Source organism: Amblyomma mixtum, chromosome 5 (assembly GCF_055824585.1).
Source record: "Amblyomma mixtum isolate Tamu chromosome 5, ASM5582458v1, whole genome shotgun sequence".
Classification (NCBI taxonomy): Eukaryota; Metazoa; Arthropoda; class Arachnida; order Ixodida; family Ixodidae; genus Amblyomma; species Amblyomma mixtum.
In genome coordinates, this window is record NC_143016.1 from 72,308,910 (window position 1) to 72,331,037 (window position 22,128).

Here is a 22,128-nt window from a genome sequence, read left to right on the forward strand (position 1 = left end):
GTGTCGGATCTTGTCGTTTTGTTCTTCCCGGTTTTTAATTCTGTCACTCGCTGCGAGGAGTATACGGTGCGCGTGACGACCTATCCTGCCATTCATGTAATTTCAGCAGGATGTTTGAGAGTCCGTAAGTATTGTTAGTGACCGCCCGGTTCTATAGCCCTCCGCCACCGCTAGAGCAACGGCTATTTCCTCGGACTCTGCAGCTGTGCAGCCTCAGAGAGACGCGCTGGTCATTTCGCGTAAAGACGAATCGACCACCGCCGCTACAGCGATTTTGGTATCTCCCCCTCTCCAAGACGCGTCTGTATACACGGTCGTGGCTTGAGGAGCGTATGTTTTCTCGATGAATTCGGCCCTCGCTTCTCTTCTGCCTCGATGGAGGTTGGGATCCATGTTTTTTGGTATCGGCGCTACCTTGAGGGTCTTGCGAAGCTCGTCGGGGATCGTTGCCGTCCTCGACATTTCTCGCATCTGCTCGCGGTATCCGAGCCTCTGCAGGAGCGCTCTTCCTGTCGTTGTTTGCAACAGCCTGAGTTTTTGCGACTCAAGCTGCGCCTCTCGTAGCTCCTCAAAGGTGTTGTGTAATCCCAGGGCCATGAGTTTTTCTGTACACGTGTTGCGTGGTAGTCGGAGCGCTGTCTTATACGTTTTGCGTAGCAGGGCATCCGCTTGTTGTATTTCATTTTTGTTGAGGCACTGGTAGGGTAGGCTGTACGTGATTCGACTAACTACTACCAAGACACACCACCAGCCAACCTAGGAGCAGCCAGGGGAAATTGCTTTCGCAATTACCGGGCTTAACCAAGCTAAGCCTCAGCCAATTTTTTCCATCACGTCGAGCTAAAAGAATAACGGACGGTGCGCAGGGCGCACCATCACGAAGCACGTCCTTGTTTGTTCTCATAGAAGGCAACTTTTGTTTATTCCCTTTTGTGGTGAAATAATGCGCTCCCCTTTGCTTCTCTTGAGGAACGCAAGTGACTTAGCGACTACCTTCAGTGCACAAAGAAAAAATAAACAGCTTGCTCGCATTAACCGACAGTACGGAGCCGGGTGCATAGGCGACCAAGGAGAACAGCGCCCGAGTCTTAATGAGCTGCAGTCATTTTTTAATATAGGTTGCAGTGGGGAGCACTGCACGGCACTGCGTTTGTGAGATGAAAAAAAACAGTGACGAGAAGTTGCGACAAATGTTTTTTTTTTCAGAACACGCTATTTAAATGATTATTGTAATCAGACCAATAAACATGTGCGTGTCCGCAAAAGACGCTCTTTGAAGGCAGCTTTATTCCGTCACTACTGCCGCAGGCGGCGAACATCGTTAACTAGAACAAGCATCTGCAAATTAGAAGGATGAAAGAGCATGGTTTGGTTTATGGTTTATGGGGCTTAACGTCCCCAAGCGACTCAGGCTATGAGAGACGCCGCAGTGGAGGGCTCCGGAAATTTTGACCACCTGGGGTTCTTTAACGTGCACTGACATCGCACAGTACACGGGCCTCTAGAATTTCTCCTCCAAAGAAATTCAACCGCCGCGGCCGGAATTGAACCCGCGTCTTCGGGTCAGCAGCCGAGCACCATAATCACTGAGCCACCACGGCGGCGGATGAAAACAGAAAATCCACGTAAGTGACAGTGGCTCTTATTTTTTTATTAGTGTATCTATGGCTGGGTCTGTGCGGCATACAGAAAGACGTCGGGACCCAGTCTTCTTTTGCCTAACGAAAAACCATTAGAACGGCATTATCACTTTGCATTAGGCATTCCACGCCATTTGCCGGCGCAATTTTCTGCACCTCTAAGTATATCATGCCGGTCGAAAAACCATCCAAGACGCTATAGGAGTGAGAAGTCACAAAAGTGTAGCCGTTTACTCTTGCAATAAAAACAACCACGTCAAAACACCAAGGCCCGGAAATGACAATTTTAGTTCTCGCCATGCTACTTGTTGAAAAATATTTTAAAAATTAACAACGAAACATAAAAACCAAATAAACGCTGGTGAAGAACAAACAAGCGTCCCTAGAGTCCTAACGCTTTCCTAAAGTATAATAACACAACAAGAAAGGAATTTACGTACTATTACAGGAAAATATGTTTCAAAATGTTGTTAATCCGAAAAGGGAAGTCTGTAAGCTTTCTATGCCATACTGCAGGAGCTGAATATCGTAAAGAAATGGAAGAAGTTGCTTGTGCAGGATGCGTTCCCTGAATAGTCGTTGGCGGGAGGCAAAGCAAGCACCAGCCTGTATTCTTCACTTAGGCCGGAAGCTGCGAGTGGACGAGATGGTCATGAAGGATACGGTGACCACCTGTGAGAACAAAAACAGGGATGCACAGAGTTAATGGTTTCTTATGCACAGGCAGAATAAATTTTTTATTATTATTATTAACATTAAAAACAACGAGTATCGTTGGTAGCCTAATATAGGTGCAATTTTCCGAACATATAACCTCACGCTTACCACGAGATAATGCATTATAGTAATCACGACCAATTTCTCAGGATACAGCGTTTCTTGAGGTTATCTTGTGCAGCCGCAATAAAAGCGTTTACGCGTCGTATAGTAAGGTGAGTTGCGCTTATGCGATATTGCGAGTGGGTTATGAGGGACGCCGTGGAAAAGGGCTCGTGATTTGGTTCAGGGTTAGGATTAACTGAAGTACCCTAAAATCGCAGAACACACTTTCTTGTGCGTTTGGCTCCATTTTTTTACCATTCACATATTTCTGCTGCATAATTTTTTAATTTCTTTAAGCATAAAGCAAAATAAGTGCCACATAAAAAAAAAGTGAAAGTCGGAACAGCAAATGAAAAATGTGCGTTCATCAGAACAACACAAAGATCGGTGAAGTGATCGCTGATGGGTGATCGGTAAAGGGAAAAAAAAGCAATGTATAAGGAGCGTGCCGTTAAAATAGCCTTATGAAAAACAGTCCAGCTTTACGGGATCAGTGTCCGAACGTATATTCAATCGGCAAAGCGAAATAACTAACTGGCAGCTGCTTAAACTCGCGTCGATGTGTCTTCTTCGCCACATAGACAACGCTGTTTTACTGCATACGACCTGCTTTCATATAAGACACGGCAATCCATATGTGTAAAAAAAAGTGCTTGCTCACAAGGCTTTCAGTGTTATAGCAGAGAGAAAATTCCCAATTAATATATTCCAAAGAAACTTTAAGGCAAGCGGCAAGTCATGTGGAAAAAACAAGGCGCTTGTGTGTGTGTCTGTGTCACAGTCTGACATGGAAAGCAAATGCACGTAAGTAAAACACACTTCGACGTATCAGCACAGGCTTTTGTGAAGCGGCCATTTAGCTGTGTAGGCTACGTCCAAGATGAGTGCATGCCTTTCCTTTCGAGGCTGTTGTTCACCTCCCTCGCGTCCGTCCATTTTATAACTCAGGGTGCCTATCCGCTGGGAATTGCCAAAACACTCTCGAACCACAGCAAAAAAAAAATGATAATGCCTTTTGTTTTATTCGAGATGTAGGCCATAGGCGTAATTAAAAAGGGAGAGAAAATTATAAGCTCAGCCACACCGTCTTCTGGGCCTTTGCCAATAGAGCTATCCGTCGTCTTTTTCGCTACACCGGTTAAATAGGAGCTCGTGCTGTCATGCCATCCCACCCCCTTTTTTTCGTAGACGCATTTTGCGAAGTTGACCTTCCTAACAGTTCTGTGACGTGCAAGTACTACTTTTTCACCGTGTTATATCACTGTTTTGTCCTTCGATACAATGATTTTCCGTCCTGCTGTTTATTAACTTGAAGTATTGTTTTGTGTTTCATCGGTTTTTCTGCGCTTAGTATCGCAAGCTCTTTTGATATGCTGCACAAGAACTATAAAGGAGCGGGCACGTGCATTCCGTATTGGGACAGGAGCTAATTTTTAAAATGAAAATGTAAACAACATTTTCATAAGCAAATATTCTGGGAAAGAGTATATTCTTGGGTAGCGTTCACAGCGTAGCTTGCTGATCGATGCCTGAAATTACTTAATCTTGCTGACCCTTAAAGGGTAAAGCCCATGTTTTTGAATGGCAGCGCTTGTATCATTTGCAACAATTTATTAGAATTGAGGTATGGGTGCTGGTGTGCGTGCATCTGCATGCTTGAACAAGCGGAGCCAGAATAAATGAAAGTGGAAATGACGTGAAAAAGCAAGCTTATCTCTGGCTGGAATTCTTTGGAAAACCCTTGACAAACATTAGCGAAAACGCTCTCCATGTAAATGGCTGCAATTAAATTTTTCAAATTTTTCGTTGTCGTATAATCTTCTAATAATGAGCGGGTAGTGTTTCCCGCCTTTTCGGTCGCTTAAGTGCTCAGGGATAAGCACTGCTGCAGAGATCAAACAGCTTGCAACAAGGAGAACTGGTTCATTACCCCATGGCGTGGGTCGTCTTGAATGCTGCAATGCAGAAAAAAAGAGAGAACTTTTCATCTCGAGGAGTACACATAAAGATGCATCTGCATCAGTATCTCTAACGACTTGTAAGTAGAAGGAGTTCATGGGCTTTGAGATAAATCACATCAGAAATCACATGCTGCTGCACTGGGGGTCCTAATGCTTTAATAACGCTAATTCCCTTTGAGAATTTAAGTAACTGAGCTGGTCGTATTTAATAAACGAGAATAACTACTGTGATAAATTCGCGAAAATTTGCCTGTGAAAGATTACATATCTCAGAGTGAAAGAAACTGATAAAGGATTGCAACCCCCCCCCCCCCCCCCCTCCCCTTCGCAGTTAAAAAAAGAAACCACTTCGAAGTATATTCTCTGCACACATTTCATCTGCATAATACAGACAGCAATGCCAAACCTCTCTGACTGTTTAGGCGAATTCCAGAAGAATACAATTGCAAAACGGCCATTTCTAACGAGCGGTACCATCGCATTAGCAAACTGAGGCTAGTGTTCATGATGGAGTGAAATGCGCAGCTGAAAGAAAGGAAAATGGCGAATACCCTTTCACTCACTCTCCGAGCTCCATCCTTTGAAGCTTTGCAGCTTGCGGTATCGCTCTGAGGAGAAACAAAAGAAACCAAATGAAAATAACCAGTGTGAAATCGATAGACTGTAGTCACGATTACGGACGCGTTGTTGCAATCTTACCCAACTTGGCTCCTCCTTCACATTCCGTCAGGCAAGAAAAGAAAGCACAAAAATACTTTAGCGATGTGTACGTGAATGTACCTACGTGCGCATGTACAAAGTAGCACAAAACAACTATTTTCTTAGGCCCCGACATACACTCCCGACTGCTTGTGAGCTTTATGCTAGAAGTTTTCGTCGTACCAATATCTTCTGAGTGGCTAACAGGAACTGAAACAAAAAACGAAAGGAAAACATTTTTCTAGCTGTGGCATCGGCAGTCGGACTCCGAAACACCTGTGCTCCGGCTAGTGAAAAAAAGGGGACATGGAGAAGATAGGGAGAGGGAAAGAAAGAGTAGGGGGACAGGGAGAAGATAGGAAGAGGGAAAGAAAGAGTAGGGGGACAGGGAGAAAGAAGGGGGGCAGGGGTTTATGCAAAGCTGTACAGGATATAAAGTGTATGCTATAAAGTAAGAAATTATAAACACTTGTTTCCCATTTCAGTAAGTCCCCATTGATCGCGTTCTTCGTTTGCACACGTCGCAGCATGGCGGGCGTCGCCTCATTCTGGGCATTTCCTTACCGTCTTCCTCGCCTATGAAGAACGTGAAAAAGCGCGGTTAAACGACGCCAAGTTTTTACGTTCACGCAACTTAGTTACTCAGCAAGATGCCTCCCTTACCTCCATTTGGGCCCCTTTTCAGTTCTTCGGCCTTCAGCATCTGGTTCGTCCCTGTAATAAAAAACCTTATATTTTACAGCTTTTTCAAAAGTCTACCTTATTACAGGCAAAACAAAGAGCCAAGCCATTTTTGCTCCCCCTATCCCTTCGAGGAAAACCTCATCAAGCCCCCCCCCCCCCCCCCCCCCCCGTCTCCCCTTCCCACAAAAAAGCTATGTAAGTACGCACGATGAGCAAGGTGCAAGGTGAGCCTTGGTGCCAAAGAGAAACTAGCGTTTAATGTGTTTGATATCCTCGTTGGATATCTTGGTTTAACAGAGTTTATCGGATAATCTTCCTCAAAGGCTTCACTACAGAACAGGTGTTTATGGAAGTTATGATCAGGGAGTGTTAGGCCCACTTTAATAGCATCACTTCAGGTATATGCTGATCAATTTCCGTGTTTGCTGATGGTCATTTTGTATAGAGTTCAAATTATTGTCAACGATGTTGAAGCCATGCAGAGTGACCTGAATAATACAGCAGCGTGAGGCAAAAAGTGCAAAATTTCACTTAATGCAAAAAACTCTTTACATGTCAGGTTTACTAGAAAAAGAAATCGTCACCAACATGAATGTACAGTAAACAGTGCTACACTGAACACCAGCCAGCAAATAAAATATTTGGACATATTTATTAGGTCAGATTTGTAGTGAAATACACAAGTTCTTTTGTGAATAAAGCCGTGTGTGTTCTGTTCAGGGCTTCTGACGCGGAATTTCAGGCACCTGCCAAGTAATCTCAATGAGCAGTTATATTTTACGCCATTCCGCTCAGTCCTCCAAAATGGTTGCTTATGCTGGGACCCTTCCCATGCAGAACATATGAACAAACTTGAGAAACTGCAAAACAAAGCAGTGCGTTTCTTCACTGGGAACAACGGAAAAAAGTTAAGCATGTCTAGCAGGAAGCGTACTCCTTGTGGAAGGGTATTTAAATACCGCCCGGAAAGCCTTTGCTTTAAAATTCTCCATTGTTTTTATCACTCGAAGACAGACATAGACAGCGAAAAATCCATGAGACCTCGTTCGTATATTTGATAAAGGAGGAGTGCGAACAAACAACCAAGAATATTTTTTTCTCAGTAATCCATTTCGTCATTCCTTTTTTGTGGGGACAGCCCGCAATTCGAATAGTTTGCCGCCCGAAGCAATTAACACTAATAAAATTTTCCCCGCTTTGACTGTCTTCTAAGTTTCTTGTAACTTAGTGCTTTACTTTATGTGCTCTGCTTTTAATTCCTCTTTCCGTTTTGTACAGCACTCCCCCTCCCCCCTCCTTTGCTGTAATGCTGTAAAGCGATGCAAGTATCCAATAAATTAAGTAAATAAATAAAAACTTACGAAGGAGATCTTTTCAAACCTTCGGGGCCAACGCTAATATCGACCTCGGTCTTTTCTCCACCTTCGGTTGACTCGACGTCAGTAGGTGCCTCCGCCGTCTTTTCGGGGTGGGGTTCGAATTCAGACCTGTTGCGGAGAGAACGCTCGATGGCATGTTGCTCGATAACAAGTTCGAAAATGTGCATGGAATGCATGTCTTGATCACATTTTATTCCAATGGATGCTGTTGCTATCTCAATAACAGTAATTCGGGAAAAGTGCTTCTAGTTGCCTTGGCTGCCACGATGGGGAGCATAGCTTTGAAGATTCAGGATAGCGCGTTGAGGTCATCCGTCACGTAGGAAAGAAAAACAACTAACGAGTGGCTGCCATTGAAGCGCTGTAGGCAGCTAAGCTTGCCGGCAATGGCTGGGCGCCGTCCCGATTTCCTGATAATGACTACGAAAGTTTCAACGACTACCGCGCGTCTGAATAATGTTGTGAATACGTTGAACAACCAACTAAAAAAAAAGAAGCTTCTTAGAAATGCTGCGGTGAGGCGCAGCTACTTTCCGCCTTCTAGTCGTCAACAGCCAATAAACTCTTATAGCTTCACAGCAAGTGTTTTTTGGTGCTTCGGTTTCAGTAAACTCAAGTGCTAATGGCGCCATTGTAATGCCGTTCGCATGATAAATTTTCGCTTCGAGGTGATGGCAAGATTGTACCTGTAGCTAAGAGCCGCGTCACGGAATTAAAGATAAACTGCTGTTTATTCTCCTTTTACCAAGGAATTAAGGTATAAGAAAATTTGTTACAATATCGGTTACATACGGAAAGTTCAAAATCTAACTTAAGATGCCCTTTGTTGCATTGTATACATTCTGAAAGTTAGCGCCTGTATTAAGCTCTAGCTGGCAGTGTGGGCGCAAACTAACTGCAAACGTTCATGCTTTTAAACGAAGTTGATTCTATAACAGTCGCGAGTTTTGAGGTTATGGATTGGTAATGTGGCTGTTTCTGCTTAAAATAAGCTCGGCATGCGAGTTATGTCCAAAGCGAGCTTCCTGCCTTGAAATAACAAACACTTGGTCATAAGCGTACCGACAGTCTGCCACTCTGCCTCCATCAGCTAGTGAAATGCACTAGGAATAAAACGTAGCTGTGAATTGAATTGGTAATACGGGACATCATGGCTAGGCTATAACCACGGGTATTGCACGATCACACAGAGTCCAAAACACCCTTCGCACAAACCCCGCAGCGTCGACCCTGCGTTGTCTAAGCCACTGCAGTGTTTGCCCCGCGGCATAAAACTCGCGTCGCAAAAGCTCCGTAAGAGAAGCCCTTTTCCCAATGTCCCGGACCAGGATCATCATGTTAAATGCCCTGCAATCGATAGAGTTATAGTCCTGCAATCTGAAAAAGCAGTGTGTACATACCATATGTCAAAACTAAATGTAACCAAGCTTAGAAAAAGCATGAAATGTGTTAGTCCCATGAAACCAAGTAAGAACTGCTAAAAGTCGCCTGGCCTAGCCTTCAGAAATTTACCTTCTCCGAACTATAATCACAATTAAAGAATAATTAGGTAACGTTTAGTTATTCGCCTCAGAAACAGAGTGTTAATGCAGAAGTTCAGATCGTCTTGAAAAATAGCTGACACAATTGTCTCAGTCGAAAAATACGACTCAGCTTGTCTCAGAATCAAACAAAATCTTTTGTATGTTCGTTAGGATAGATTTTCCACTAGTATAGAGAAGTTTTCTGTTGTCGCCACAGAACTGTCTCTGTCGTTGCGAAAGGAGACGGCAGAAAACTACAGAAAATCTTGTTACTACAAGAACTTATTGATTTGGTTTGGTTTATGGAGGTTTAACGTCTCAAGGCGATTCAGACTATTGATGTCAGGCCCCAGAATAGTAAAGTGAGTTGTAACAAAAGAAAATTTTCTGTTGTTTTTCGATAGGAGTTTCCACAAAGGTGCTGTTTACGTAAAGTAGTTTTTTGCCGGGCTTAAGCCATAAATCACACAATAAAATAACACGCTTCCATGTGACAACGGTGGAACTTCAACGTCCCGAGATGCGCCTCAGAGAACAAAATCTGCTTTTGCATGTAGTGCTCTCCCCGATTAGGCTTTGGGTGCACACTGGGGCAGAGACGTGAGCCAGCAGCTGAACACGTCATAGCTTTCTATCAATGCCAATAAATAAAGCTACGACAATCGCACCTCGACAGAAATAGCAAAATAGCGCTACTGGCTATTTTTCGAGACAATCTAGAACTTCTGTAATGATACTTTGTTCCTCACGCCAAGGATTAAAGAGTTAGCTACTTAGTCTTAAGTAATTATTTAGCTATGCAGATCGAAAAAATATTGCAGACTATGCCACGCTACTCTGAACAAAACTCAATTAATATGACTTCCCTAGGACGCTCCATATTTTTAAAAGCTTGGTTTCATAAACCTAGGACATCGGGTATGAAATAAAGCCAATACAGTGAGTGAGAGAGCATAAAATGGTGGCGTTTCATTCCTGCCTGCCTTATCTTTCTTTTGTTCATATGAAAGAAAACAAATATTTTTTGTGGCATGGAGTACTGATCATTTTGTTCTCCAGATACCAACAGTATAGTTGTCTCTGCATCTAAACCATACGCGCTCGTTTACGTCTTCAATTCCTATTGAGCAATAATTTGGTTTGCTTTTATGGGGTTTAACGTCCCAAAGCGACTAAGGCTATGAGAGACGCCGTAGTGGAGGGCTCCGGAAATTTCGACCACCTGGGGTTCTTTAACGTGCACTAACATCGCACAGTACACAGGCCTCTAGAATTTTTCCTCCTAAGAAATTCAACCGCCGCGGCCGGGATCGAACCCGCGACTTTCGGGTCAGCAGCCAAGCACCATAACCAATGAGCCACCGCGGCGGCTGAGCAATCATTTATAAAAAAAAAATGAGCAGTAGAATGTCACAAAAAAAAAATGAGCAGACATTTATATCTATTTTTCGGTGACTTCTACTGCTCATGTTTTTTAAAATTGCGCGACACATTTTACTAATTTCTGCAGCCAAGTTCTACGTCACGTATACTGCGCACATCGGGTGTACTTTGTATCGATTGCTTAGTTTCTTTTTTCGTCTTTCTATGTGGGGGAGTGCCCAGGGCGATTCTGGTGCACTTCCTTAGTCAGAATTTCACAGTGCGAGATAAGACAGAAGAGGGACACTGGGACACTGGACGAGCGCCCTACTTCACGCAAATCCACCTCAGAATACGTCGCCTGAGTGACACGACCTAGGAGACTTAGGAAAAACATCTCTACGAGGTGCGCATTACAGGCGCAGAGAGCAGGAAAACAAGATTTTTTTATTGTTTATGGGGGTTTAACGTTCCAAAGCGACTCCGGTTATTAGAGACGCCGTACTGATGGGAGCCTGAAATTTCGACCACCTGTGGTTCTCAAACGTGCACTACATCGCACAGTACACGGGCCTCTAGAATTTCGCCTCCATCGAAATTAGACCGCCGCGGCCGGGATGGAACTCGCGTCTTTCGGGTCAGCAGCCGAGCGCCATAACCACTGAGCCCCAGCAGCGGTTAAAAAAAAAAAGGAGAAAACGTAGGCAGAGGAAGGCGAGCAGCGCACGCGAGCAAAGGTGTGAAGCAATCAGACGCAGGAAGAAAGTTTTGATAAGAAAATATCATTCGAAACCTAATTTTTTAGACGAGGCATTTGGAGCTGGGCAATCCTGTCACAGGCTGCCGAACTGGGGCATTTGAAAAATGGGGACTCGCAGCGGGGCATTCCATACACGGCTTCTTACATAGGTTGTTTTCGTGTACCTCCTGTAACCAGCTCAGGAGACAAGGTGTGGTGGCAAAATACTAGCGCTCCTGTTATATGGTCCCCGTCCTGTCTCTTGCCCTGCATCACGTCTACGCTGCGAATGCACCTCTCATTTGCCCGAAAAACTTGGATGACATTTAACCTTCCCTTAAGAATACGATGCGATAGCATGATACGTCACACAAGTCCATTCCGGTTGTTCAATGCGTATAGGCCGTGTTTAACTGGCGACAATATTTTGTGACTAATTCATGACTCTAATTAACTATTTGTTGCCTACTCTGCGGTATGAAGTGGTCTCATAAAGCCACTAAACTATCGCATTAAAAAAGCGCTCCTAAGTTAGCGCGAGGTAGCGCAGAGGTAACGCGCCGGTCTCGCGACCTAAACGACAGCGGTTCGATTCCGATTCACCATCTTTCTTGCTTTTCGCTGAAAGTGCTCGCGCGATGACGTCACGGCTATGACAGGACCTCCTCGGCCAATGGAAATATCATGACACAAACAGTTGCCGAAGGCTTTTCTCAAGAATGAGACCTCTAATGTTATCGGATTAATGAATGTAACGAATTACTTGTAGCAGGCATCTGAGGTGTCTTAAGTAGTGAATATATGATAACGCTACAAGCTTTAAGAACACGACAAAAAATAACAAAAGAACCATAACTCTGCAAGGTTCTGCTATTTAGGGCCAGATTTTAAGCTTGAGTTTTGCTCCTCCAGATGCACAATAGTGCTGACGATAGGCTTTAATAGGTGTACTGCTCCTTTCCAGTAGAAATTGTAGCGTGATCTTCACGTTTGAAGCTTCTTCAAACTCGGCCTCTGCCGCTGCTCGCAAGGGCGGATGTGAACTCAAAATTGGTAACCCAGTTCACCTCTACGCCCGAATGTTAAGCTAGTAAGATGCTATGAATTTCTTTAGTAAACTTGTGGGGCAAGAGAAAATAATATACTCACGTGCTTGTGAGAGACTCGACTTCGGAGCCGTCGTAGGTGTAGTTCTCCATTCGAAGGAAATACTTGGAAACGAAATGAGATAGGGTCCCAAGAAAGGTGAACATATACAGGCAGAACGCCAGGGACGTCCAAAATGAGTTCTGCACAAAGAGGCAAAGGGGTAGAGTCACATTATTCAGGAACGCGACAATATAGAAGATGCGCGCACAAACTTGCAGAACATTTAGATGGTTCGTTAGAACCATCATGTGCACATTATATATCTACAGATCGTGAAAATCGTTTCCCCGTAAAGCCTTCAATACTTTTACTGGTCATGAACCTTCACCGTCACGTTGAGAGACAGCTTCGTGAGCTGCCAGGGTTGACCGGGCCATGGCGCTGATTGTCGTCTCCGGGTGGAGTCAGTCCAAAAACTTTTCAGGACATATTTTCGAAAGGTATCCAATGAATCTCTCTACGGGCAACGAGCTGATGAAAAGAGATCTGGCCAGTGTTATCAGCAGGTTTTTTGACGGATCTGAACGCAGTTTTCTCTGTTTATTCTAACTATCGAGACTGGTCTAATGCGTGTGAGCGCTGCGAAGGATTGCGAGCAGCTGCTCTGTACCTGGATTTCGTTCCGGAAGCAGAAGAATGAAGGAAAATCTTTTCTTGCCAGGCACTGAAAAGCGCAAGCCATCAAAGCATGCCACAGCACGTCAGTAAAACGGGGGTCATGAGTTCGACTGCACGCATATTCGTGAAAGTAAAAAAAAATGGCTGAGGCTTAGCTAAGGTTAAGCCTAGTCAGATGCGAAGCATATTGGTGGCTAGGCTTGGTAATACATGGCTTTCCTTGGTTGAATACTTGGTCATTTTAATACAACCACTAGAAGCCTTCGTCGTGGGGGAAGACAACGGCATGGCTACAGCGGAACGCCGACTAACCCCGAGACGCGCGTTGGGTGAGCGCCTGGATTGCCACGGAAGCCGCGTCTGCCTGCCCGGTGGAGCGAGCGTTTCACCTACACCGAGTGTGAACGCGCGTTCGAAATGCGCGGGAATGCCGCTCGAGGACATTCCGGCGTCTGTGCGATGGCATCGTTCTCCCTCTCCTAGCGCGTGACGGCGATCTGTCGTGACGTCATGTGTCACGTGGTGTGACGTCACTGTACCACGTGGTCTGCACGGCGTGCAACCACAGCGGCGGCGCGAGGTGGACCCCCGTCTTCCTCTGTCGTGACGTAATGTGTCACGTGGTATGTCACGTGGTGTGACGTCACTGTACCACGTGGTCTGCACGGCGCGTAACCACGGCGAAGGGCTGTAGTGTACCTCTAGTAATATGCTTCGCATAAAAATCAGATAAGCGGCCGAAGCCGCGCTCGCCGAAGCGAGGACAGATACTCTCGCCTAGCAGAGGCAGGCACGAGGCAGGCGCACCCCCTTGTATACCGCCGCTCCAGCATCACGTGTTCACTACAGCGCACCTAGCGGCAGAAGCAGGAAACATTGGTCGCGACGCCTCGCGCGACGGCGCGAGCTGGGGCCCCGTTTCACCTATGTCGTTACGTCACGCATCACGTAGTCCTCCTTGGTCGCGACGCCTCGCGCGACGGCGCTAGTTGGGCCCCCGTTTTTCATCTGCTGTGACGTCACGCATCACGTGGTATGACATGGAGGTCACGAAAGGTCAATGGTAACGACACCGCCGCGCTCGAGGAGCTGGGTTGGGCTATCTTAGTATGCTTCGCATAAAAAGAGCCATATCACTATTGTTCTTGAGTGGGCTGTCCATGATGCCGATCCTACGTCACAGCGTAATCTATTGAAGCTCGGGACGGACGCCGTAGCCCCGACGCTTTGGTGAACCTGAAACAGAGACCTCGGCTGATAACACAAAGTGAACATGCGAAACGTCGCGGTATGCAATCAGTATGCTAACAGCGAACGAAGACGCTGCATCCGTGGAGTGTTAGTGCTGGGCGAAAGACTGCTCCCCATCGTCAGACTACATTTGTGTACTGAAGTGCGCATGCCGTTGCTTAAAGCTCCGATTGTCATGGTCTTTAAGTAGGAGTTAATTAAAGGAGTGAATACCCCATATACCAATGCCCACGCTACGAACAGCGCGCAATGCGGGGACGTAGTCATGCCTTTATTCGAGACGGATCGTGATCTATCAGCCAGAATCTGCCACTCATATCTCTTGCAATAAATGCCGAGTGAAAGCGTGATGTAATTGTTTACGACTGACAACTGCTGCACTTTCCTGCCGCATAGAGCTATATACTTTTGTATACGGGATGTGCGAGTAAGTTATTCATGGCACACAGGGAAGCATTTCAAGAACTCTAATAAGATAAATGAACATTAATTACTTTCCACGGCCATCTGCAATATAATAAATCATATTTCTCCTCTAGCAATTTGGTATGTAATAAACTTATTTGCAGCAGCAATTAGCAACAAAAATATTTCTTTAGTTTCTATGTATCTTTCATTGAAATGGACAGCTCCTCTTTGCGTCGGCAAAGTTTACCTCTCGTATGCCGAAATAGGACGCCTCGAATAGAGGAACAACGCGTGGTAAGCAAAGACCAGTGCTAACGGCAGGAGTACTCGTGTCCCGACTCGCGAACATTAAGTAGCCAGACTTATCGGTAAGCTCGGGGTGGCTTAGGGGCAGACTGCGCATTTCGGACCTGAAGACGAGTCAAAGAGCACTCGTGGAGGCTTTCCGGTGGTTGCACTGCTGAAGGGCACAGAACGGTGTCCCGCAATGATAGTTGTTTAGAGGCGCAGTGGGGGAGTAGAAACGCACGCGGCGCAAACGTTCCCAACGCGAAGCTGCGACAGGGTGCTTAGTACCGCTGACACAATAAATAACCTGCTTCGGCGGCTTCAAAAAGAAGCCACCAGTGGAAGCGGCCGTGCTTCTGTTTTCTGTGTTTTGCTCGCACTCTCTAATCTTTGAACTTGCCCGAGTTATGGAAAAATAGGGGAAGGGATAGATGGTTGGGTTGGAGTATGGCGGAGAGAACAAGAAATTTCGGCGTCGTGTTTTGGGAAAGAATTTGGTGTTCATTTTACTCGGTTTTCATTGCGCGGCAGTTACTGAGGCTGTGTAGCTTGAATGGCGTTGCGCACAACTCAGCGGACAAACTAACGCTAAGTTTTGCTCTTACTCATTAGTTAGTACGAGCTGACTACAGAGAGGCGTGTGGAATCAAGAAGCCGCTGTATTGCCCGTTAGTGATGCAACCAACCAACTTTTCCGAATGAACGAGGTGCATCTACATGACACATGGAACCGTATGAAGAGCAACGTGAGCGACTGAGATTTTTCAGGGGTTCCCAACGCAGAAAAAGTTTGTGCTGATCACTGGGCTGCTCTCATTTCCGTCAAGATAGCTGCTGCTCGGCGTGGCCAAGAACACCCTTCAAAGAGAAACAAAGTTATCGATGTTCACTGTAAAGCTCCGTTGTCGTCATGATGCAGTGAATTAACAAATATGAAATGGTTGATCTGCGGCCGCTGTGCTCTTTGTACGCAAGAAAACGAAATGCAATGAAAGAAGAAATTCAAAATGATTGCATTGCTTTTCTACAGTAATTTTACTGTGATCTTAATAATGTTTGTGAGCAGTAATTAGTAACTAATTCAATTACATTTGCGGTACTCTTCAGATATACTTAACAATGCATTTTATCTTCAAAACTAATTTTGCCATGTATGTTTTCGGCATCCTAGAGCAAAATTTTCGCCCGCAGCTTTCTTATGAAATTTTACCTTGTACCTTATTTTCTCAGAACGTTTCTTTTTCCATTTTACAAAGGGCGCTCACGTCAAAGGGCCCGGGTACTGAAGTAGGGAATAGTATTTTGGTCGCTGCCGCTTCGAATCGAATCTATGATGGTCAACTTACTCAACCTCGACCATTTGCTAAAGTCGGGATAAACAACTTCTCACGCCATAACCATAATGCATCGATGAAATACCGGCAATTTGTTTTAGCTACATTCTCTTGCGAGGTTTTCACCTTAATGCTGAGTCACATGAAGCATAAGCTGCGCAAAAATCACTTGCAGGAGATCTCGCTCCAAAAACATGTTACACAGCATCAGCTGCGACGCACAAAGCGTCAGTGCCCGCACGACTATAATCCCATTAGACAGTCACTGACACCCCTAGCACCCGCTTCTCTTCCCATAGCTAACCAGAGGCGAAGCTTCATCACCAATAAATGTATTAAAGGACATTTATAAAACGAAGTTTGATATTAGGGCTCTAAAGAACAGCATGCAAAAGAAGAGAGGGAGAAAATCACTTTGCCATACTAAGACCTATACGTATATTGCTTCGCTAGGCGGGCCTTAGACAGCATTTCTGCAAAAGCCGCCAACGCTAATTACACCCGCCAGTAGAGGGTACACGTGTTAGAGTGAATAGTGAATTAGATTGCAGCTGGATAAGAAAAAAGGGATCCGTTTCGAATTGGCATACGAATTGGAAAGGTTACGCCAGGGTGTTTAGTTAAAATGAAAAAGGTACAGACACGTTGGTGTGATGAAAGGGATACTATGCTATTGAAAAAAAAAAGGCAACCATTCATGAAGTAGACAGCTTGTTTAAACTTTGAATAGAAATTTTCGCTAATTTAGCAACTGTCAGCTGCCACATGCTGTGTGAAAAACTTAGCACAGCGCTTAATAGGGTCAAATTATTACATAGTGTGAGTCATTTTATACTGAAGAATAAAGGACTCCTTTCCTGAATCAGTGCGACAGCCTGTAAATCAACGGCACGTAAATGGAAGAAGCTGGTCTGCAATGCTATGTAACAGTGCAGCTGGGACAAGGAAAAGAAAGAAGGAAGACTGGTGAGCTCTTATGAGCGGCAGTACTGTAAACTCTAATACAGAACGGTCGCTACTTAGATGAAAACCATTCGGAAAGAGCTATGGAGAAATGAAGTTCAAACGACTTACAATGATATTTTATAGCTCTCAAAGCAGATTGTACCATTCAAAAGCGTACAAACAAAGCGGAATATGTTAGAAGTATACAACGTAGAAAAACGGTTCTAAACTGGTGACACAGTATTGCGACAGATTTTTTCTTATTGAAATGTGGTCCGATGTGCACTGTAATAATCAATTCCGTTTGTTTTGAGGGGGATAATTAGTTATCATGCCACTCAGCTTGTTAGCTATCATTTTTGTTTCCGTTCATACGAACAAATTCAGAATTTTTGCAGGGCTTACAATGTGATTCTACATCGCGACTACAAGGTTATATAAAAGCATAAAAGCATCGTGATGTTATTGAAAAACAAATATATGAACTTTTCACTGACAGTAACAAATGTCTTGAGCTAACTACGTGTATTACAGCGATGACGTGTGTCCCGATATTTCGATGAACGTGGGATTTTCCTCAACTAGATATATAACAACTTGTTTATCGTTAGTTCGAAATGAATTCCTAAACACTGCTGATTCAGCTTCTGCCCTAACTGCAAAAGCAAATTTATTCGCAAACAAAAAGCTTCTCAACCAAATAAACATTTTATTTGAGTATATGCAACATGCATGTAGTAAAATTTTACAAAAAAGCAAGGTGGGTGTTTTACTGCTTGCTGAAAAACTTTTCGATAGATATACCCATAAAAATGTGCATACCGAAAAATGGAAGACCAAAGCATTTTTGAGCGGGAAACCGCCTGTGAACGAATTTTTTCATATAATGTAAAAATTCATTATAGGAAGTAACATATCCGCAGATCACCAGACGGCGATCATGCATTTTTATTCTATTACCGTTTTTGCTATCGTAAAAGCGTGCCCGATGAGTCTTCTGTGGGAGTCTTGACTGTTCGATGCAATCGATAAAAACACTTCAAAAGAAAGATTTTGCAATATATGAGAGCAATTTTCGAAGTGTCAATTTTTTTCCCCGAGAATATTGGACATGTTTATAGAAATGGTCGGCCCCGCCGCGGTGGCTCAGTGGTTACGGCGCTCGGCTGCTGACCCGAAAGACGCGGGTTCGATCCCGGTCGCGGCGGCTGAATTTCTTGAAGGTGAAATTCTAGAGGCCCGTGTGCTGTGCGATGTCAGTGCACGTTAAAGAACCCCAGGTGGTCGAAATTTCCGGAGCCCTTCACTACGGCGTCTCTCATAGCCTCAGTCGCTTTGGGACGTTAAACCCCAATAAACCAAACCAGAAATGGTCGTTTACAGTTTAGTCTCGCTATCAGACTCCTAAAAGCTGCCAGGTGCATACCCTTCTGCGCTGTTCCTGACAACGTCCTTTGTCTTCCTTTTCTCTTTGTTTTCGGAAGAGCCGGAAAGTTTGCCATTGCGATCAGAGTGTTTTCTATGTGGTTCAGCATCACATTTCCAGGTGCATGCGGTGTGACACACTGCTTTCCTCAAAACGTGGGTTCCTTTCGTGTAATGGTTGAGAAATAAGGGATAGCTGTCGTCGACATGTTTTTGGAACGGTTGGGAACTTCACTAGGAAACAACGCCAGTGCACCCAAATATGAAGCATTTCGAAGAATGTTTTCCTGTATGTTTTTTTCTAGCAAATGAAACGAAATCATCTTTAAGGACCTTTTTCTCTTCGCAAGCAAAAAGCAGCTAAGCTGATGCATCTTGTCACATCATGCCCTATTTCAAGAGTGAAGGGGTGTTGCTTGCGCCATTTTACAAATGCCTTCGGATGCCCGTACCAGCACGTCGCATGCAGGAGATATCCTTGAGTTATGTCGGCATTTTTATGGGCAAAGTAAAGAAAATCGCTTTTTTTTTCTGAACAATTACGCCTACAATTTCCCCCTTAAATAGCTAACACAGAAAATGAAAATCCAGCCCAAAGAGGAGAAACATACGACGTTGCGAACGATTCCGTCGCATACGTAGCCGATCGCTCGTTCGTAGCCTTCGTAGGCGGGAAGACAGTCCGGGTTAAACTGCAAAAGATGTCACATAAGTTGTTTATGGGTGCTCTGAAGCGTCTATAATATTAACTATTATTTATCAGGAACTGTACAAACATGAGTGGAGATAATCTGAAATCGTGGCTATACACCGCCTATTTATGCAGGTGTGCCTATAAACACCACCAAAATGCAATCAGAGTAATAGCTATGGTTTATAGAGCTCAGGCGTGGCAGTCTACTGCACAGGAAAACAAACTATGACTCATAATGCAATTGTTGTGTGCTCGCGATGCATTAATTGTAAAAAAAAATGACAGTGGTATATGGTTGTTACACCGAATAGTCGAGCGATAGGTATTCTTGCTTCAACTATGATTTTGCGATTTCGTATCTCTTGGCTTAACTTGATGCTTGTGGCTGCTGCTGTGTGCTGTCGGGTTAAGTACTCAGTTTGCAAGCTTTTAAACGTTTATTAGGTTGTGCTTCTTGATTCACACCCATTGTGGCAAACCTTGTCCTGTGATCCCTGAAATCGTTGTGCAAGGTTTACAGTTCGACTACGGCCGCCTTTGCAGGGATCACTCGCAAGGCGAAAATTGATGTCACCATCGGATCGAGGACATTAAAATTTGCCTGAACATCGATTTTGGTCGAAATCCAAGGTCAAATTTTGGGGGTTGGGTAGGCCAAAATTTGAGATTGGCGCGGGTCAAATTTGGAGGTCAACGTCGTAATGGGAACACTCAAATTGGCCTGGATCGCGATTTTGGTACAAATTCGAGGTCTTTGGGCGTGGGCCAAACATGGAAATGGCCAAGGCCAAATTTTTTAGGTTACCATCGTATATGACGTGTTCAAATTAGGTTGGATATTTATTCTTGGTCGAAATCTGGGGTCAAATTTTGCGGGTGGGGCAAGCCAAATCTGGAGGATGGGTTGGGCCAGTGGTGGTAATGACCAGGGCCACATTTGGGGACACGATCGCATTGGCTATAGCATTAAAACTTAAGGCTGTTATGACATCTCGAAGTCCGAAGGTCACTTTAATGATGTATACACACCTAACGGAGTGAAACTTCAATTCTGCATTATGTAGAGCTATCGCTCGAAATTTGGCACCTTTCGAACACTTCTCAGTCAAGAAGAGCGAGAACCTGCATCAGTGACAATGCTAATTGCTGTTGTTGTGCTGTTCAGTGCGAGATTTCTTTGCCGTTTTATTCTCCAGAGAAAAACTTATCCCTCAGACAAATAGGGTCATTATTTTACACCGTCACCGACGGGACCTGGTTGCTCTTTCTGGTTCACGGTCTAGAACAAGGTATCCGTGAGCAACGCTCTGTGTCGCACACAAATAAACGAAATTTTGAGATTGGCCGGACGCCGCTGCCGGAAGGAGACGACGGTGATTGTAATCCTTACCTTTGATAAATTTGAGCGCATGTAAATGGCGCCGCGTGCAAGGGATTTTATGTAGCCTTCGACCATCTGCAGACATAAAAAAACAGGCTATTTATTACTACGATCGTCATGAATCCTTCCGAAGAAACAAAATGAAAGCAGCCATCTTTTTGCACAAGAAGCTAACTTACACTCACACAACACTGGATTGCAATGCGTATTTACCTAGGTGGTTTTATTTGTGTTGTAACGTATTCCATAACGTATTCCGGCCAAGATCGCTCTGTTTGATTTCTGGTTTCATGTGGCTGACGAACCGTATTTGATATGGATAGTTCAAAAGCATAACACTCCTACGTCCTTCCTGGCAGTGATTTATCGAGCCTGAGCAGGTACTTGAAACCATATGAGTGCCCCGATCTCGCACGAACTATGGTGATCAGAGAATATGAACGCAGACAACTAATTTTTTGAGTCAATATTCAGCCATCTTTGAATCATTACCAACCTACCAATCACTGGCTAAGATAAAGAAAACAGTAAGACATATGTCCCTAATGGAATAATAAGCGAAACAATTTCTTTTGTGTCATGGATGACATGTCGACATGTCCCACTTATGTACGTTGGAGAAAGTATTCAGGAATCTGCAAATATTTTTTTTCCCAGAAGTGCTCAGGTGAAAAATGCCTTTAGCTTTCCCACCCAGGTCAAATTTTGTATATTTTTGTACCAAATAAACTCTTCTTCTATAACTACTACTAATACTTACATCGCCAACTTTGTCCCATAGCGCCTGCTTCATGCTGTCGTAGTAATTGACGATTTCAGGTGGATAAGCACCCTGAGAATCGAAAGGGCATCGCGATAAACAAGCAGTTCGTGGTGGCCTCGTTCCACGAGGGCAAGCGTGCCTCAAACTATCCGCGAAGTGCAAATCATCTCTGAGAGCAACATCTGTCCATATTTATGTACAATCTTCCTTTGGAGACCCGTTCATTGTAGGCAATAATACTCTTACCAGCTGCAAAAGTTTCAGCGAATTTACAGTATTTACTCAATTACAGTGCGGGCTTTTCTCTATAAATTACGGTCTCGAAGCGGCATGCTCGTTGCTATCGAACGCAAAACCAAAACCAAGACAGGTATAGCCTGAGCGTTATTCCAATCACTGAAGGCCGTCTAAACCTTTTTCTGCTGGCAGTTGGCATGGTTGGCATTTTTAAAATGCTCGGCTGAATTACGTTTACTGCCGTGCAAGTTCACCTTTTTTTTTTTTTTTCAGAAATCACCATCCCAAATGGGGGATCCAGCCGGGGGTGGTCACTCGCGACAGGTTTCATGGCGCTCCATGTGGCAACGCTGAGAGGTTAGCTTTTGTTTTCAAGGCTGTTACGCTCGTATGATATGAATAAAAGGAATATACGAATCTTATCATGCGGGTCTGGACAGACTCAAGGATTTTGGCTGGGCTAATATGTGTAGGGTGGCAGACTGAGCGTGAATGTTCCAGTTTAGGACGGACAAAAGTTAAATAAATAACTAAATAAATAAACACTTTAATGCAGTGCGGTCGTGCGGAGACCCAGTGGCATGCCCCGAATTTTTTATAATACAGTTTTATTGCTTTTAAGCAATACTGCGCCACGTTTCGAGTCGCGTAGCTCCAGGCGGTGGCCACGGTTGACCTTTAGCCGCAGCAAGGTCAAACAGACGGAGCACCGTTGCCATAGCAACCGTTTCAGCCGCCCTCCACCAGGCTCCACGCTGCTTACACAGCTTGCCCGGTTTAACCAGAGCTAAACTTAAGCTAATCTTTTATTGCGAAATCAATACTG

At 44.5% G+C, this 22,128-nt stretch overlaps 1 protein-coding gene across 2 annotated transcripts; it reads right to left on the minus strand.

Annotated features, from left to right (window-relative positions):
- Positions 1-1,717: 1,717 nt before the first annotated feature.
- LOC149342647 (uncharacterized) lies at positions 1,718-21,205 on the minus strand. 2 transcript variants are annotated; one of them, XR_016282675.1, is made up of 10 exons: positions 21,063-21,205; positions 20,312-20,377; positions 18,839-18,919; positions 11,959-12,098; positions 7,168-7,293; positions 5,786-5,836; positions 5,123-5,698; positions 4,987-5,031; positions 4,393-4,417; positions 2,254-2,312 (listed from the first exon to the last, which is right to left on the minus strand). XR_016282675.1 is itself a non-coding variant. In XM_089542205.1 (9 exons), the coding sequence occupies exons 1-9, from the start codon at positions 21,093-21,095 to the stop codon at positions 2,256-2,258; spliced, it is 624 nt and encodes a 207-aa protein (XP_089398331.1). In that variant the 5' UTR covers positions 21,096-21,205; the 3' UTR covers positions 1,718-2,255. The 2 variants fall into 2 exon arrangements, 1 of the variants encoding a protein (XP_089398331.1); XM_089542205.1 differs by lacking the exon at positions 5,123-5,698 and having other exon boundaries at positions 1,718-2,312.
- Positions 21,206-22,128: the final 923 nt, after the last annotated feature.

Bases quoted from the DNA above. Each gene is read 5' to 3' on its own strand.
- LOC149342647 (XM_089542205.1), bottom strand. From the start codon at position 21,095: ATGAAGCAGGCGCTATGGGACAAAGTTGGCGAT. The intron at 5,837-7,167 runs GTAAGTTTTTAT...TTTTTATTACAG, and splicing joins GGTTTGAAAAGATCTCCTTC to GGACGAACCAGATGCTGAAG. The intron at 4,418-4,986 runs GTGAGTGAAAGG...TCTGCATTGCAG, and splicing joins CAAAGGATGGAGCTCGGAGA to CATTCAAGACGACCCACGCC.